Raw genomic sequence first — 15,573 nt, forward strand, 5'->3', positions numbered from 1 at the left:
TGCCAGGTCTCGGCAAACCGCACCACCCCGCTGCCTGCAAGGTGGAAAAAGAATGGGCATGGATGGATAAAATGGATGGATGGATGGATAAAACGGGATGACAAATGCATTACAAATGGATAAACGGATGGATGGACAGATGGATAGACGGATGGATGGATGGATGGAAGGATGGATGGATGGATGGATGGACGGATGGATGATGGACGGATGGATGGCGGATGGATGGATGGATGGATGGATGGATGGATGGATGGATTCATGGAATGGATAAAGGGAAATGGATGGATAGGGATGGATGGATGGATGGATGGATGGATGGATGGATGGATGGACTGGACAGACGGATGTTCATCGGATAAAATCTGATGTCCATTTGGATGGATTAGATTTACCAGACGGATGACGGATGGATTTGGATGGATGATGGATTGGATCCTGATCAGAGTGGATTTGGATGGATGACTTAATGGATGGATGATGAATGGATTTGGATGATTAGATGGATCCATATTGATTTGATTAAATGGATGGATGGATTTGATTAAATCGGATAAACGGATGGACGGATTTGACAGAATGATGGACCCGACGGACGGATTTGACGGATGGATTTGACAATACGGACGCTGGACGTTGGATGGATTAGACTTGCATGGATGGATTTGGATTTGGACACGGACACGGACGCAATGGACGGATGGTTGGATGGATAAATGGATGGATGGATGGATAGAAGGATAGACTCTGGATGGATGGATGGATGGATGGATAAATGGATGATGGATGGATGGATCTATGAATGATAAATAGATGGATGGACGGATAGGATAGATAAGAGAGGCAGACAAACGGGTAAAATATTAACCCTTGGGGAATAACTAGATGAAAAATATACAAGAATTCTTTGTATTATTTTTGTAACTTTCTGTAAGTCTGAAATCATGTCAAAAATTTAAAAGAAAAGCCATCTCTAGAAATCTACAGAAATGCCCCAACTCTGTACTGACTTGATAACACAGCCACAAAGGAAGGAAAAAGTCTTGCCAATGACTGTCGAACACCACAACCTGTACCCTTCTAGTGGAACATGTCCTAAGGACAAAAGAACTAGAAACAAATACAGACCGCATTGAGTAATCCTGTGATATTTTATTTTGAGATTGTGTGTATTATCAAGGGATCAAACAAATGAGTAATGCTGATGATATTCACTGAGAACCAAGATTTCAGCAAAAGAAAGATACAATAAAAGTCCGATGAGGTTAAACAGGCCCTTTAGGAGTCCTGGATGTGAATTCCCATAGAATTATCTGTATGAACTCCTGAGGCCCATGCCCTGTCCACTGAGAAGGTCCAGACATAACAGGTCACCAGCGGCCATCAATGCCCCAGGATCCCCATGGAGTGTGTCAATGTCCACTTCCACCAAAAGGAACCAGGGCTTTATTTCAGAAATGGTCAATTCCAGGACTGGTGATGAGCCTGGGATATCTGGTCACACCAAAAAGCAAGGAATCTCTCAGAGACAACTGGGTTGTGTCAAAAGGACTCTCAGAAGCCAACTGAAAGAGGCCCAGAGGCAAAACCATTTGAGCATTAATCAGATACGAACCAGAATTATCAAAACACGCCAAATATGTTTACATTCACTGTCCCATGAGAATACCAAAAACCCCAGGAGAGCCCAACACCCTCACTGGTGGCTGTTCTCAGAAGAGAATGCAACTTATTATTCTGAAAACTGGAAAACGAGGGGGGACTCCAACCATGCACTCTGCCCCTCGTCTATGAACTACTCCTCGGCAGAGCCAAACGGCGGACAAAGGGAAGTTTGTTTTCAGAAATGTGTCAGCTAACAAATGGAAAGGGAATGGCGGAAGTAGAAAATGACCATTCTGCAACCTCTAATGAAATGATGGCTCCGAGCAATAATCATCAAAGCTGTGACATTGAACATAGACTGCCTCATGGAAGCACACAGCACCACCAACAGAGGGATCGTCCCCCGAGGGTCACCCAACCCCGTCGCGACCAGGAAGCACAGGGTATGGACCATGTTAGGCCACCTTCAGCAGAGTCCACAGCAGAGACTGTCCAGCAGGTGACCTGGTCTACCAAGGACAAAAAGTGTGATGCGAGAACCTGCAGGGTCAAGACTGGAGAGAGACACCACCAAGCACAACACACCAACCGCATCTGACTCTTCATTCAGAGAGAGCTGCAAAGCAACCTGAGACCTCCTCAGGGAAATTTATTTCCTTCCTTCCTTCCTTCCTTATTTATCTATTTATTTATTTATTTATTTAGAGATGGGGTCGGATGCAGTGCCTCACGCCTGTAATTCTGACACTTTGGAAGGCCGAGGCAGGTGGATCACCTGAGGTCAACAGTTTGAGAACAGCCCGGCCAACATGGTGAAACCCCGTCTCCATTAAAAATACAAAAATTACCCAGGCATGGTGGTGGGCGCCTGTAATCCCAGCTACTCAGGAGGCTGAGGCCAGAGAATTGCTTGAATCCGGCAGGCAGAGGTTACAGTGAGCCGAGATCACACCACTGCACTCCGGACTGAGTGACAGTGAGACTCCATCTCTAAATAAATAAATAAAATAAAATAAAATAAAAATATTAAGAGATGGGGTCTCACTCTGTCATCCAGGCTGGAGTGCAATGTCTCATTCCCTATCAGGGAAATTTGAGCCTAAGTTGGATAGCTGATGGTATTAACGAAAAGCTGTTTGCTTTTTTCAGTTGTGATATTAGACTTGTGGCTTTTGTTTTTAAAACACATTGAGCTACCCACTGAAATATTTACAGCTGAAATGAGAGGATGCTGGCTGGGATTTGCTCCAAAACATCAGGGGGGGGGGGGGGGGGGGGGGGGGGAGGGGGAGCGCGTGGGGGGTAGGGGGCAGGGAGAGGGCGTGTCAGGGAAGCTGCCTGGTCTGGAATCTTGCTGCGGCTAATGGTGGGTTTCAACCAGGGAGGCCCATGACACTCTGCTCCATTTCTGGATACATTTGAAATTTTCCGTAATTAAAAAAGAATCCCTGTGCTCACCACCCCACAGGCTGTCAGAGTTGAACCCAACACTTTTACTTCATGAGCTACCAAGGGGTAAAAGGAGATGCTCCTTTGGCAAATGCTGAGGACACAGTCACAAGTGCTGGTCCATGGACGCCAGCAGCTCTGTTCATGACCAAGTGGCCTCATTTCCTCCGGGATCTGCTTGTCCCCAGAGAGGCAGCCCTGTGGGTTCTGCTGTCTCCATTTTGCAACTTTGTATCAACAAAGCCTCAAAGTGAATGTGCATGGACAGGCGTCCCTCCATCCCTCCACCCCACATGCCAGCTCACCCCTTCTCCTGAAGCTTCCTGGGCCCCAGCAGAGGGTCCCTGTTGATGCTCACAGATCCTTCCCCTGCGCCAAGAGCACCTGCTCCCTGAAAGTGAAACGTCGACCCCCTGCCCCGTGACTGAAAAACCATCAATATTCAACCCCTTTGACTCACAGAAAGGCAGTTCGCCAGGTTCAGCGGACAAGGCAGCCTCTGGGGGTTGACGACTTAACTAGGGTCTGCTGAGCGATGCTCTCCGGGCCACACCCTCCATGCACAGGCCCCGCTGGACAGTCAACCAAGGGCCAGCCCCCTGCTGCCACCACCCAGGGAGAGCCCGGCTTCTCCATTCTCAGAGTTCCCTCAACTCCAGCAGAGCCACCACTGCAAACCGGCGAGGTTGCAGGCGGCAGGTCGCCAGGATGGTCATCGGGAGGACTGAACCCTGTCAGCAGCCCACGGGGCCCAGCCCCTCTCTGCCCAGGCTGGCTCTATGCAACCTAAGACTAGTGGGTAGACTGAGTCACTCCACGGCACAGCCACAACGTACCACCAGAGCTGTCCTCAGAACGACCAATGTCCAGTCCTCAGAGGCCTGAAAAAGCTGTCAGAGTACAGATGGACATACACATGTGCACACACACGGTTAATACTGCCACACATGGGCATGCACACACACACACGGTTAATACTGCTGCACACGGGCACACACACTCACACACGGTTAACCACAACTGTACATGGGCATGCGTGCGCGCACACACACACACAGGGTTAACCACAACTGTACACAGGCACACGCACACACACACAGGGTTAACCACCGCTGCACATGCGCACACAGACACAGGGTTTACTGCTGCACACGCACACACAGGGTTAACTACCACAGCGCACACATACACACACAGGGTTAACCACTGCCACACACGTACACACACACACAGGGTTAAATATCACTGCATACGCACACACAGGGTTAACTACTGCTGCACACGCACGCACACACATAGGGCTAATCACCGCCGCACATGGGCACACACAGGGTTAACTACCACTGCACATGTGCACACACACGGTTAACCACTGCCACACACGTGCATGCACGCACAGGGTTAACCACCACTGCACACACGCACACGCACGCACACATAGGGTTAACTACCACTGTCTATATACACACGGTTAACTACTACCATGGTTAACTATTCATACATACGCATACGCAGAGTTAACCACCGCTGTACATAAAGACACACATACACACACACACTCATGCACACACCATTAACCATGGCCACACAAACACGAGCACACAGAGCTCATTACACCGTCTAAGCACACACACGGTCCAGTGCCACACACACACAGGCTCACTACCATGCTCTGGCCTGTTGCCAGGTGAACCCACAAGGCCGTGTGGACCGGCCTTGACATGAGAGCACTGGTAACCACGGACGGGGCACCCAGACGACAGCCCTTCTGGCAAAGGCACCGACTGTCTGGTCCAGAGCATGGAAGAGACCCCTGCTGGGCACGACACCCAGACGGGAGTGACCTACCCACTCGGGTCCTAAGCCCCTGCCTGTCACAAACGGGGGCTCCATGTGGTTCACAAGTGACTGGCTCTGGACACACAGGAGCATAATAACAAGAATTCCACCATAGTGTCAGCTGTGAAAACCACACGCGGCAGGGTCGCTGGCAGGAACTCTGGGACTCATCTGCCTGGTGCTGTCTTACTGGTAAGTGGCCCCTTACTAGTGAGATGTCACCTCACGGCAGGGTGACTTCAGTGAATCCTCTGTGCCTCAGTTTCCACATCTGGACAACAGGGAGGACACAGGTGGGGAGAGAGGCTCAAGAGCGATACACCAAGTGGGGCCAGGCCTGCGAGCCCCTCCTATGAGAATCTCTGCCATTTTCACTGCTGCAGAGCCCAAAGCCCAGCAAGCCGGGCACGCCTGGCCAAGGCCAGGGGACACGAGAGTCCACTGCCCCACCTCCCTCCTGGACACACAAAACAACCAGAACAAACGGAAGATTACAGAGTCCTTCCAGAAGCTCTGAAAAAGTCTGAGCTACCCATTGGGAACGCAAGGGACGCGTTCACTGAAATAATTACAATTTTCTCAGAACATTTCACTCCTCTTCCCCTGAGACTCTCCTTTACCCCACGGTGGAAAGGCCCCCATGCCCCCAGCCCCTGTGGAGCCCTTGAGTGCCAGCTTAGCAGGGCCACAAGGGAGGCTCAAACGCAGGGGCAGAGGCTGTGCCGGGACCACCCAGCCCAAAGAGCCACGCCGGAGCCACAGCTGCCCAGGGTTCACGTCCAGCAATGGAGCCGGCACGGGTCTTCATCAGACCCAGCTCCTGGGCAAGACAACATCCCTCATCTCAGCCATCCCTGACCCAGCTTGTCCCATCCCCTCCAAGCGCTTTCTGGTACTCACGTAAGAAGTGTTTTTCCAATAAGGCAATTTCCAGGTGACCTTTGATCTCATTCAGTCGATCAAACTCTGTCCGGTTAAAGTCCTGGACTCCTGTGGCCATGATGAGGGTCCCTGGACCAGCCTAGAAGAAAAACACCGAAAGCTCAGAGGGGCCACCTGTGGCACCCTGGGTCTGCACCACTCGGTTCCCCCAGAGGTGCCCGGGGCCCCAGGATGGCAGCAGTGGCATGGGAAAGGGACCAGTAGCTGCAGTCTCTGGGCATGGGGACGACGCAACAGTCAGATGGGGCGATGGAGCCCCCAGCGTAAGACCCGTGTCTGTCCACCCAGCCTGCTCTGCTGGGGCAGGGATAGCTCAGACAACGTGGATGTCCTCAGAGCCCCTGTAAGGCTGACTTTAAGAAACATCTTAAAAATGGAAACTGGAGGAGTGGCGTTTCGTCTCTTGACGGTTGTGATTCCGATCTCCTCGGGCTGCAGACAGAAGAAAACCCTGGGACTGTGCTGGCCCCATGTGTCCGGCTGGCCATGCCAGAGACAGGCCCTCACATCTGAGTGGAGGCTGGGGGGTGCCTCCACGAGCCACACAGAGTAGATCGGAGAGACTGGCTCCCGGGCAGAAGGGTCTGCTGGAACCGAGGTGAGCAAACTCCAAACAGTGGCCTCGTCATTCTGTCTGCTCCACGAACACCCCACCTCACAGCCCCAGTGAGCCACAGCAAACTCCAAACAGGGGCCTCGTCAACCTGTCTGCTCCACGAACACCCCACCTCACAGCCCCAGCGAGCCAGGACGGGCTCGAGTTACAGCCCACCGCTGCCAGATGCCTGGAGCCCAGGGGCAGGGCACAGGCGGCCGCTCCACATCCTGCTGATGGGACAGAAAGCAGGGACCACGCCCGGCACAGCCAGGCCTGCCTGGGCCCCACACTGGACGCCACACAGTCACCCTCCACGTTGCATCCTGCCAAGGATCTGGTGAGAGACAGCACACGAGTGAGTGCCCCACCACAGGAGGGCAGGGACCCGATTTCTCCACCTGGGTCCCCAGACCTCCTCCTCCAGAGCCAGGTAATGGATGTGCAGCTTCGACGGGGCCGCCCAGAGCAGCACTGCAACGGCTCCTTACACATGTATCACCCACGCTGTGGCCATAGCCCAGGAAGGAGGCACTGGCTTCAGAAACCAGCAGCTTCTGGGCGGGGCACTCTGGTTGTGGCTGCCCTGTTCTGGGTGCCCGACCTCCCACACTTTCAGCTACTCGGCTGCTGGGCAAGAGTTCCCAGGGGGTGAGCGGAGGCAGGGTGATTCCATCTGTCCTGCCCGCTGGAGGGACCCTGTGGGTGCTGCTTGGGGTCTATCCCAGCACTGACAGATGAGGAACACGGGACGCCTGTTCCGGGAGGCCAGCGGAGCCCAGGTGCTGGGAGCTGGGATCCCACAAGCACCCGTCCAGGACAGAAACTCCAAAAGAGTCCCGAGGAGGTCACACAACCCCACCTGTGCTCCAGCTGATGCAGCAGCGGACATGGGTCTGGGGCTCCAAGCTGACCCTGGAAGCTCACGACACAGGTGCCAACAGACTAGGACCCCAGCTGGGGCCCCAGGACAGACACCGGGGGCGAAACATCCCCATGAAGGTGGCTCTGACATAGGCAGCCTGGAAAAGGTTCACCTCAGTGGGCAGGGGCCTGGGTGCCCCCACAGGCAGCCAGGAGGAGGCACACTGCAAAGCCTGCAGCCAGACCCCCTGCACTGCCCTGGGCTGTTTCTCTCCAGTCCTCATCTTTCAGACACAGACCCTGGCGCGTTTCAGACAGAATGAGAACGTGCCTAGGACCTGCTCCAGAGTCATGCAGTGGCCGGGGGCAGGGCCAGGGAGGACACGGCCACCCAGGACAGGAGTGGCCAGGGATCGGGGCAGGGAGGACACGGCTCCCCGGGACAGGAGTGGCCGGGGGAGGGGGCAGAGAGGACACGGCCATCCAGGACAGGAGTGGCCGGGGTGGGGGCAGGGAGGACACGGCTCCCCAGCACAGGAGTAGCCAGGGGTGGTACCAACCATGAAGGGACAAAGGGCACTTGGGCTCCCAGCCCGCTGCTCTCTAGTTTAAGTGTGTGGAATGTTTTGAATGTTTTCTATTATGATTTCTCTTTTTTTTTTTTAGACGGTGAAGTCTCACTCTATCGCCCAGGCTGGAGTGCAGTGACGTGATCTCGGCTCACTGCACCTCCACCTCCCAGATTCAAGCAATTCTCCTGCCTCAGCCTCCCAAGTAGCTGGGATTACAGGCGCCTGCCACCATACCTGGCTAATTTTTTTTTGTATTTTTAGTAGAGATGGGGTTTCACCATGTTGCCCAGGCTGGTCGTGAACTCCTAGCCTCAGGTGATCCACCTGCCCTGGCCTCCCAAAGTGCTGGGATTTCAGGCGTGAGTCATTGTGCCCAGCTCATTATGAATACTTTTAAAGATCTCAAACACAGAAACTGCGGGCCACGCGCTACGTGCTTGCCCCGACCCACTTGCCCCCACGTGCCTCGGGCAGTTCCGGGACCCCTGACCGAGGACCGAGGACCAGGCTGGCACCTGACTCCTGCCTTTGCCCCTTCTCCTGCCATTCGCCCACCCTCGCTCCTGCACAGCTGGACACGCCCTCTGCCCCTTCGCTGAGTCTGCCTTGGGCTGGCTTTTGGACATGCACACTGATCGCTTCCTCTCCTCTGTCTCCCCTTCCTTAGGTTTCTTATCTACGTAGCTTCCTTGGCGAGAAGTTTCTCGCCATTTTCCTTGCATTTGAGTCAAACCTAGCCACCCTGACCCCAGCAGTTGCAAGGCAAGGTCAGAGACAGGAACGTGCCTGTCGCAAGGAGCAGGAGGCCATAAACACTGAGCTGAAATGAGACCCAGCCGCCAGGAACCTCTGCAGCCTCGCTCCCCACCGAGGGAACCCGCCACGCTCCCCCTGCCCTCGGCAGGGCCCACCTGCAAGAGACATTTTTCAAATACTTTGCTTCCTCTTTCTGTTGACAATGCCTCCCTGCAGGTGCAGAGGACAGGTGTGTGTCTGGGGCCAGCGGGCCTGTTCACCCTCAACTGTCTGCTGAGAGCATGGGCACCCAAGGGTGAGCCTGGCCAGAGGGTGGCCCAGGAGTAACGTGGCCCATGCAGGATGCTGGAGGCCTGGCCTGGGAGACCTCAGTGCTTACCATGAATTTTCTAACCAGGGAGGTGGCCTAAACAACAACCAAGGACCCCAAGTCCCAGCCCCACGCTGAGGACAGAAAATACCCCCTGTACAGCCGGGACCCCCGAAGCCCACCCAGCCCACCTCCTGCCTGCACCCCATGGACACCCTGCTCGGAACTAGGGGTTGCCTCTCCCACGTGGATTCCTCCTGGGATCCTCTCAGGTGATGCTGGAGAGAGAGGACCCCTTTCCTCTTGGTGACAAGGCAGGCTGGGGTCCCCAGGAAGCCAGTGGCCTTGGCCGCCTCCACCTGGGGACTCCGGTTGGCAGCAGTGGCAAAGACATCGACCCGTGGAGAAAGCAGAGCCGGCCAGAGCCCCCAGCTGCTGGGCTCCCGGGCCAGGAGCAGCCTTCATCACGCAGCCCCTGAAACAGCCCCACACAGCCAGCCCTTCCCAGGGGCAGACGTGAGCAAAGGCTGCCTGGAAGTCAGGGACGAAGACAGGGCGGGCATCCATGTCGCCTCATCCAAGTCCCCACCTTCACTAGGTGGGGGGCTCCCCAGGGAGGGCAGGACAGGGAGCCATACTTTAAACAGCTCTACTGCCACGGGCAACGTCCCAGCGCCCCAACTCCAAACAGTACCCACCTGGGACAAGGAGGACAGACAATGCTGGCACTGGGGGCAGGGGAGGAAGGCCCACGGGCGGGCAGAGGGATGGAACCAGAGCAGCTGGGGGCCCCCTGGCTTCTGAGGAGCCTGGGCTGTGGCACACTTTCGGGGAGGCCTGGGGAAAACAGTTGGGCCATGCCACCCTTTTCTAGCACGTCAGCCCGGGCAGGGCTGCTTCCCGGAGGCTGAGGAGCTGGAGAGGAGCTTGGAGGCTCCCATCTGCCTCTGCCCACTCAGCCCTGCAAATAAGTGTGCTCTTCCCTCCCCATCCCCATCCCCACCGGGCGGGGGGCTGTGTGGGGCTCCACAACCGGCATGTGGCAAGGGGCCAGAGGCCTGCGTGAAAAAGCTCTGCCCAGTGCAGAGGCGGAAAATTCAACTCCGTCACGCCCAGCACCCTCCCCAGCAAGCACAGGCAGCGTCGTGCGGGTGACCTGGCTCCATCCACATGCACCAACCCTGTCTCCGACAGCTGCTCCAGGCCCACGAGGGCTGGGCCCCATGGCCTCCACCCAGTCCTGGGATTCCGCAGCCCAGCTGGGAGCCACCTGGACACCAGGGTGGTGAGGACTGGTTCTGTGGGACTCACCAATGGACAAGGGGCCCCTTATTGGGACACAAGACCCTGGGGTGCTGCCCTGAAATGCTGGGGTCTGAATCCTTCTGCAAGCCCTGTGGGGCTCTCCAGCTGACCCCTTCTCAGACCTCCGGAGGAGCCACCCTGAGCTGGAGTCAGAGGCCTGGACTCGGAGCCCCAGGGGTGCAGGACACCAAGGCTGTGGCTGCCACCATAAAACCAGAGTGCCGGGCCCGGCCATTTCTCAGTTCTCTGGCTTTTCTAGAACTGTTTTCTCCAACTGTTGCCTCAACTGAAACCTGCAGCCTTCTCAAGATGGGGCATGGGTCTTCTGGGGACGTCTCCCATCTCCTGCCTCCTGGTCGGGGGTCACCCCAGACGCTGCGCAGCCCTAAGCGTGCCCACCTCCTCCTCGCCACCTCTCCTTCCAGCCGGCACTGGCCACACAGTCACCCGTCTCTTCCGCCTTTACCTCCCCTTCCCAGCCCAGCCTCCTGGGCCCCCCAAGCCCATCCAGGGCCCCTCCAACCTTCCCCACCAAAGCAGGTCTGGGTTCTACTGTCAGCCACTTTGTCCCAGGACACAAACAGCCCACAACGAAAGGAAGCAGGAATGAAGGTGAGCACACCTGGAGGACATGGTGCTCGGTGACAGGACACAGGCTGTGAGGTTCCACCCATCCCCGGTCCCCAGGAGACGAAAGGACACAGGCTGCGAGGTTCCACCCATCCCTGGTCCCCAGGAGACGTCCCCAGGAGACAGGAGAAGGACATGCAGGCTGGCAGACTGCCGGGGTGGGGCAAGGAGGAATTCCCCCCAGGGAGCTGGCGTGTGACACATCCTGGGCCTCAGTCTGGGATGAGGAAAGGTTCTGGAGGTGGAGGTGGAGGTGGCGATGGCAGCACAACAGAGGGCATGTGCTCCATGCCCCGAACCACATGCTGACAGTGAAAACGGCAACGGTGCATTCTAAGCTCTGTATTTTACCACAACAAGTAAAAAGAATGAAGCCTACATGTGTGCAAAGATGACCAACTTCCTGCATAAAAAAAGCCATGCGACCTACAGAGACTCGGCACTGCCGTCTCGCCCCTCAGGGCGGCGGAGGGAAAAGCCTGAGAACACCACGGAGGACAGGGTGGGGGCACACGGCTCTCGGGGAGCTATGGAGGGCGCACCGCAGAGGCCGGGGTGGGGGCACACAGTCCTCGTGGGGCTACAGAGGGTACACCGCAGAGGCTGGGGTGGGGGCACATGGCCCTCATGGGGCTATGGAGGGTACACTGCGGAGGCCAGGGTGAGGGCACACAGCCCTCATGGGGCTATGGAGGGTACACCGCACAGCTGCCAGGACCACCACACAGGCACACTCGGTCCAGCACTTCCACCAAGGGTGTCGCAGCCCACGTGGGCACCAGGCTGCCAGGAGTGATGGACGCTAAGAGCCACAAGCACCTGCGATCCCTCAGTGGGGACAGATTCGCTGAAGGGACAACATCCCAGGACGAAATCCTGAGCCGCTGCCAAGAGTGAGGCTGTTTGGGGTCCCCCACGGAAGAGCTCCTGGAGCATTGGGAGAGGCGGTCAGAGCACCCCAGGCTGCAGGACGGGCTCCTGTCTGAATCTGCCCCTCCAGGGAAACCCTCAGACCCTACCGGTGGGCACAGAGGATGGCACAGCTGCACGGGAGAATACGGTGGATCCTGGAAAAGGGAAACCTCGGGTCCCTGCATGGCCCAGCGAGACCGTGTGGAAACACGTGCACACAAAAACTCAATCACAGGCATTCAGCCTTAATCATCACAGTCCAAGAGTGGGAACCGCTTAGGTGCCCACAACAGATCAATGAATAAAGACAACAGGCAGGGCATGGTGGCTCATGCCTGTAGTCCCAGCACTTTAGGAGGCCGAGGCGGGTGGATTGCCTGAGCTCAGGAGTTCGAGACCAGCCTGGGCAACATGGCGAAATCCCATCTCTACTAAAAATACAAAATATTAGCCGGACATGGTGGTGTATGCCTGTAGTCTCAGCTACTCGGGAGGCTGAGGCACGAGAATCATTTGAAGCTGGGAGGTGGAGGTTGCAGTGAGCCGAGATCACACCACTGCACTCCAGCCTGGGCGACAGAGTGAGACTCTGTCTCAAAAAAAAAAAAAAGAAAAGGAAAAAAGAAAAAGAAAATGTGGCTGGACCATATGACTAAACAGGTTCAGCCATAAAAAAGCAGGCGACACCAATGCACACTGCAGCATGGATGAACCTCAAGTCCCTTATGCAAGCAAAGAAGAGACACGCGAGGCCACGTGTTATATGAGATGTCCCAAACGGGCAAATCCACAGACGGAAAGCAGGCTGGCGGCTGGCGGGGCTGGGGGCCGAGGGAAATGGGAGTGACTGCTAAAGGAATGGGGTCTCTCTCAGGTGCTAAAAACCTTCTAAAACTGTAGTAATTTAGGTCGCACAGCATTATAATACACTACTAATAGAAATCCCTGAATCGCACACTTTTAGTGGGTGAACTGTATACTGGGTGGGAACATCTCGATCAAGCTGTTATAAAACCAACCCCCAAGGTCTCTGTGCCTGAGACCAGATCTCAGGATGTTTCTGGGAGGCTGCATGTCCGAAGAAGGCTGATGAGAGGGCGGCTTGAAGGAGCAGGGCAACGCTGCACAGCCCCCCACCCGGGGAGCCTCGTGAGCCTGGCCCGGAGCAGCATCTACATGCTACAGGAATGAGGCCTTGCAAAGGAGCCCTGGAACTGGGAGGAGGGTTTAGCGAATCAATATTTCACGGTCATTAATAATTACAGCTCCCTGCAAGCTAACCACAAGCAAGATGCCAGCCATGCACGTTTCACTTAGTATCTCACTGAATCCTTAAAGCAGGCCTGGGGGTGGACGAGACTGCCGTCCCCCTTAAAAGCTGAGGACACTGAGGCTCAGGTCCAGGTTAAACAGCTAAGGGGCTCAGCCTGGTCTCGGCGGTCAGCGCCTGACCTCCATTCAGCATGATGCCCCAAGCAGGGCCCTGCTTGCCCACACTGGGAATCTCCTGGGATTCCGGACGGCCGAGTCCCTGCGGTGGTTTCTCCCTGCAGCCCCTCATAGCCTTGAGGAAGGGGGGCCCCAGTCCACAGGCTGACCTTGCCCTGGCCTCTGCAGCATTTGACCCTCCTCGGCGGGCTCCCTCTCAACTCAACATGCCCCCTCAAACCCCCTTATGCCTCGTGGACTACCACCTGCCCACCAGAGCTGGTCAAGACCACAGCCTGCCTCTCCTGTGACCCCAGCAACTCCACCAGCACCATACCCTCTGCCACCCCCAGGAGGCACATTCTCCAGGCTACTCCCCAGACAATCACCCTGGAGCAGCCAGCTCTGACAGTGACCCTCCCCCACAGGGGCTCCCTGATGCCCCCCAAATCCAGATATTCTGCCCCAGGTGAAGACCCTCACAATCCTGCAGCCCTACCTCCTGCTGATCCAACCAGACCAACACCTGCAACCCTGCACCTGCCCCCTCACTCCAGCCCTCCAGCTCACCCACCACGGCATGTCCAGGACCATGGCAACCCCAGGGAAAGGCTCTCCCCCGATAACAGCCTTGGCAAGCAAAGCCATCCAAACACGGGACACCAAATCACAGTCCCAGAATAAACACCCACGAGTTCTCCCAATTCCTCACCTCAACAGGAGCCCCAGGGCTGGACCAATGTTCCCCTGATAGCCACAGAAGCCAGGCCTGGTCCTGGAGGCACCGCACCTCCAGAGTCACCTCCTGCGCAAACCTCGCCTTCCACCAACACCAAAGCCCCGGCCTGCCACACAGCACAAGGCCCCGGCACTGGTATCAGAACCTTCCGGCAGCCCAGTCCCACTATGCTAGCAGCTCTACGCAGAGACCACCCCTGGCAGGAGGCCCTTGGCCAGGCTGGTTGTTGGACCATCCCAGGGAGGGGCAGCACCAGGTGCCAGTTCCCATGTTCTTCCATGACAGTAGCTGTGACCTGCACCAAAACGCCATGGGCGGGTACTGCTAGACTGTGTGGCCCGCCAAGGCCTCATGGCTGGTCAATGGCTGGGGAAGATCCCTGGAGGCCAGGCCCTGGAGATCTTCTGCACCACCCACTCCTCCCATGCCAGCCCTACCCACCCCACACACTCAGTCCGTCTCTGATCAGCCTGGGCAGGACACGAATCTGCCTGAGTCCACGCTTGGCCCGGCCAGAGGACAGGGATGAAACCCCAGCCCACACCGGGGGACGAAGACAGGTACTCACAGGGTGCCTCAGGCGGAAGGGCCGCTACCTAGACAGCGCCTGGAGTAGGAAAGACTGACGGCGGAGAGGGAGCTAGGGAAACAGCCCCACTCCGGCCTTTGCGTGGGATCCCTGTCACCCCTCCCTGTTGAGCTTGGAACCATGTGTGTGTGGGGAGGGAGATTTTTGTTTCCGAGACACCCACCACTCAGCACAAAGACCACCATCAGAGAATCGTGGCCCACGCCCTCCGTGCCAGCCCCAGCCAGAGGCGGATGAGACACAGCTCTCTGGTGAGGGCAGGCCCCTGCCGTTCTGCCACATAACCCGCACAAGGGCAGACACCCCGCCGGGGTCCCGGTCCACTCCCAGGACCAACCACGACCTTTGCCCGGGGACGGCCAATCCCGCAGGCTGGGCGCTCCGTGCTCTGTAGTGACGCCCCAGGAAGCCAAGCGGCCGCCTCTGCTGATTGGGCAGCGTCAAGAGAGCAGCAGCAGCAGTAAATTATTCATTCCTGCTGAGAGCAACGCACAGTCACTGTCCTGCTATAAAGCATTAGCAACGCGAGGAGCCAGGGGAGGCCGGCGCTCCCAGGCCACACCGGGAAAGAAGACCTGGCTCAGGGGATGGGAGAGGAAACCAGCCGGACATGGTGGGTGCACACTGGGAGGTGCTAGAGGCCACGCTGGGCCAGAGGAGGGGCCGCAGGGAACCCAGTCCACCATGCTACGGGACCCGCCCCGCCCCCCACCAAATGCAAGTTTCCGCAAGGCAGGGCCCAATCCTGCCTGGCTCCCGCCTGGCTCTCCACCTGGCTCCCACTCCGGGCCCAGGGCCTAACTGAGGTGCTCCATGGGTATTTGCTGTCCCCCCAGCCGGCCACAGGCCCAGCCCTGACTCCGCGTGGCTGACGAGGGCCCAGCCTGGGCTCAGCCAGCTTTAGGGGCTGGAACGTGCACCTCAGCTTGACCAGAAGACAAGTCAGGCACCAGCGGCTTCCAGACAGTACGCGCCCTGCTCCATTCGCATGTCAACGCTCCCAGGGCCAGGCCGAGGCTTCCATGTCACAAGTGCGTG

At 56.9% G+C, this 15,573-nt stretch overlaps 1 protein-coding gene across 5 annotated transcripts in view; it reads right to left on the bottom strand.

Moving 5' to 3' along the window:
* Nucleotides 1–15,573, bottom strand: part of GRAMD4 (GRAM domain containing 4) — a 103,472-nt gene that overhangs the window by 40,166 nt on the left and 47,733 nt on the right. For all 5 annotated transcript variants that reach the window (XM_031656182.1, XM_009217518.3, XM_017945404.3 and 2 more), the window contains exon 3: nucleotides 5,794–5,914. In XM_031656182.1, the coding sequence (XP_031512042.1) occupies nucleotides 5,794–5,914 (121 nt within the window). The remainder of the gene's footprint in view (nucleotides 1–5,793; nucleotides 5,915–15,573) is intronic.

Source organism: Papio anubis, chromosome 16 (assembly GCF_008728515.1).
Source record: "Papio anubis isolate 15944 chromosome 16, Panubis1.0, whole genome shotgun sequence".
In the NCBI taxonomy this organism is placed as follows: Eukaryota; Metazoa; Chordata; class Mammalia; order Primates; family Cercopithecidae; genus Papio; species Papio anubis.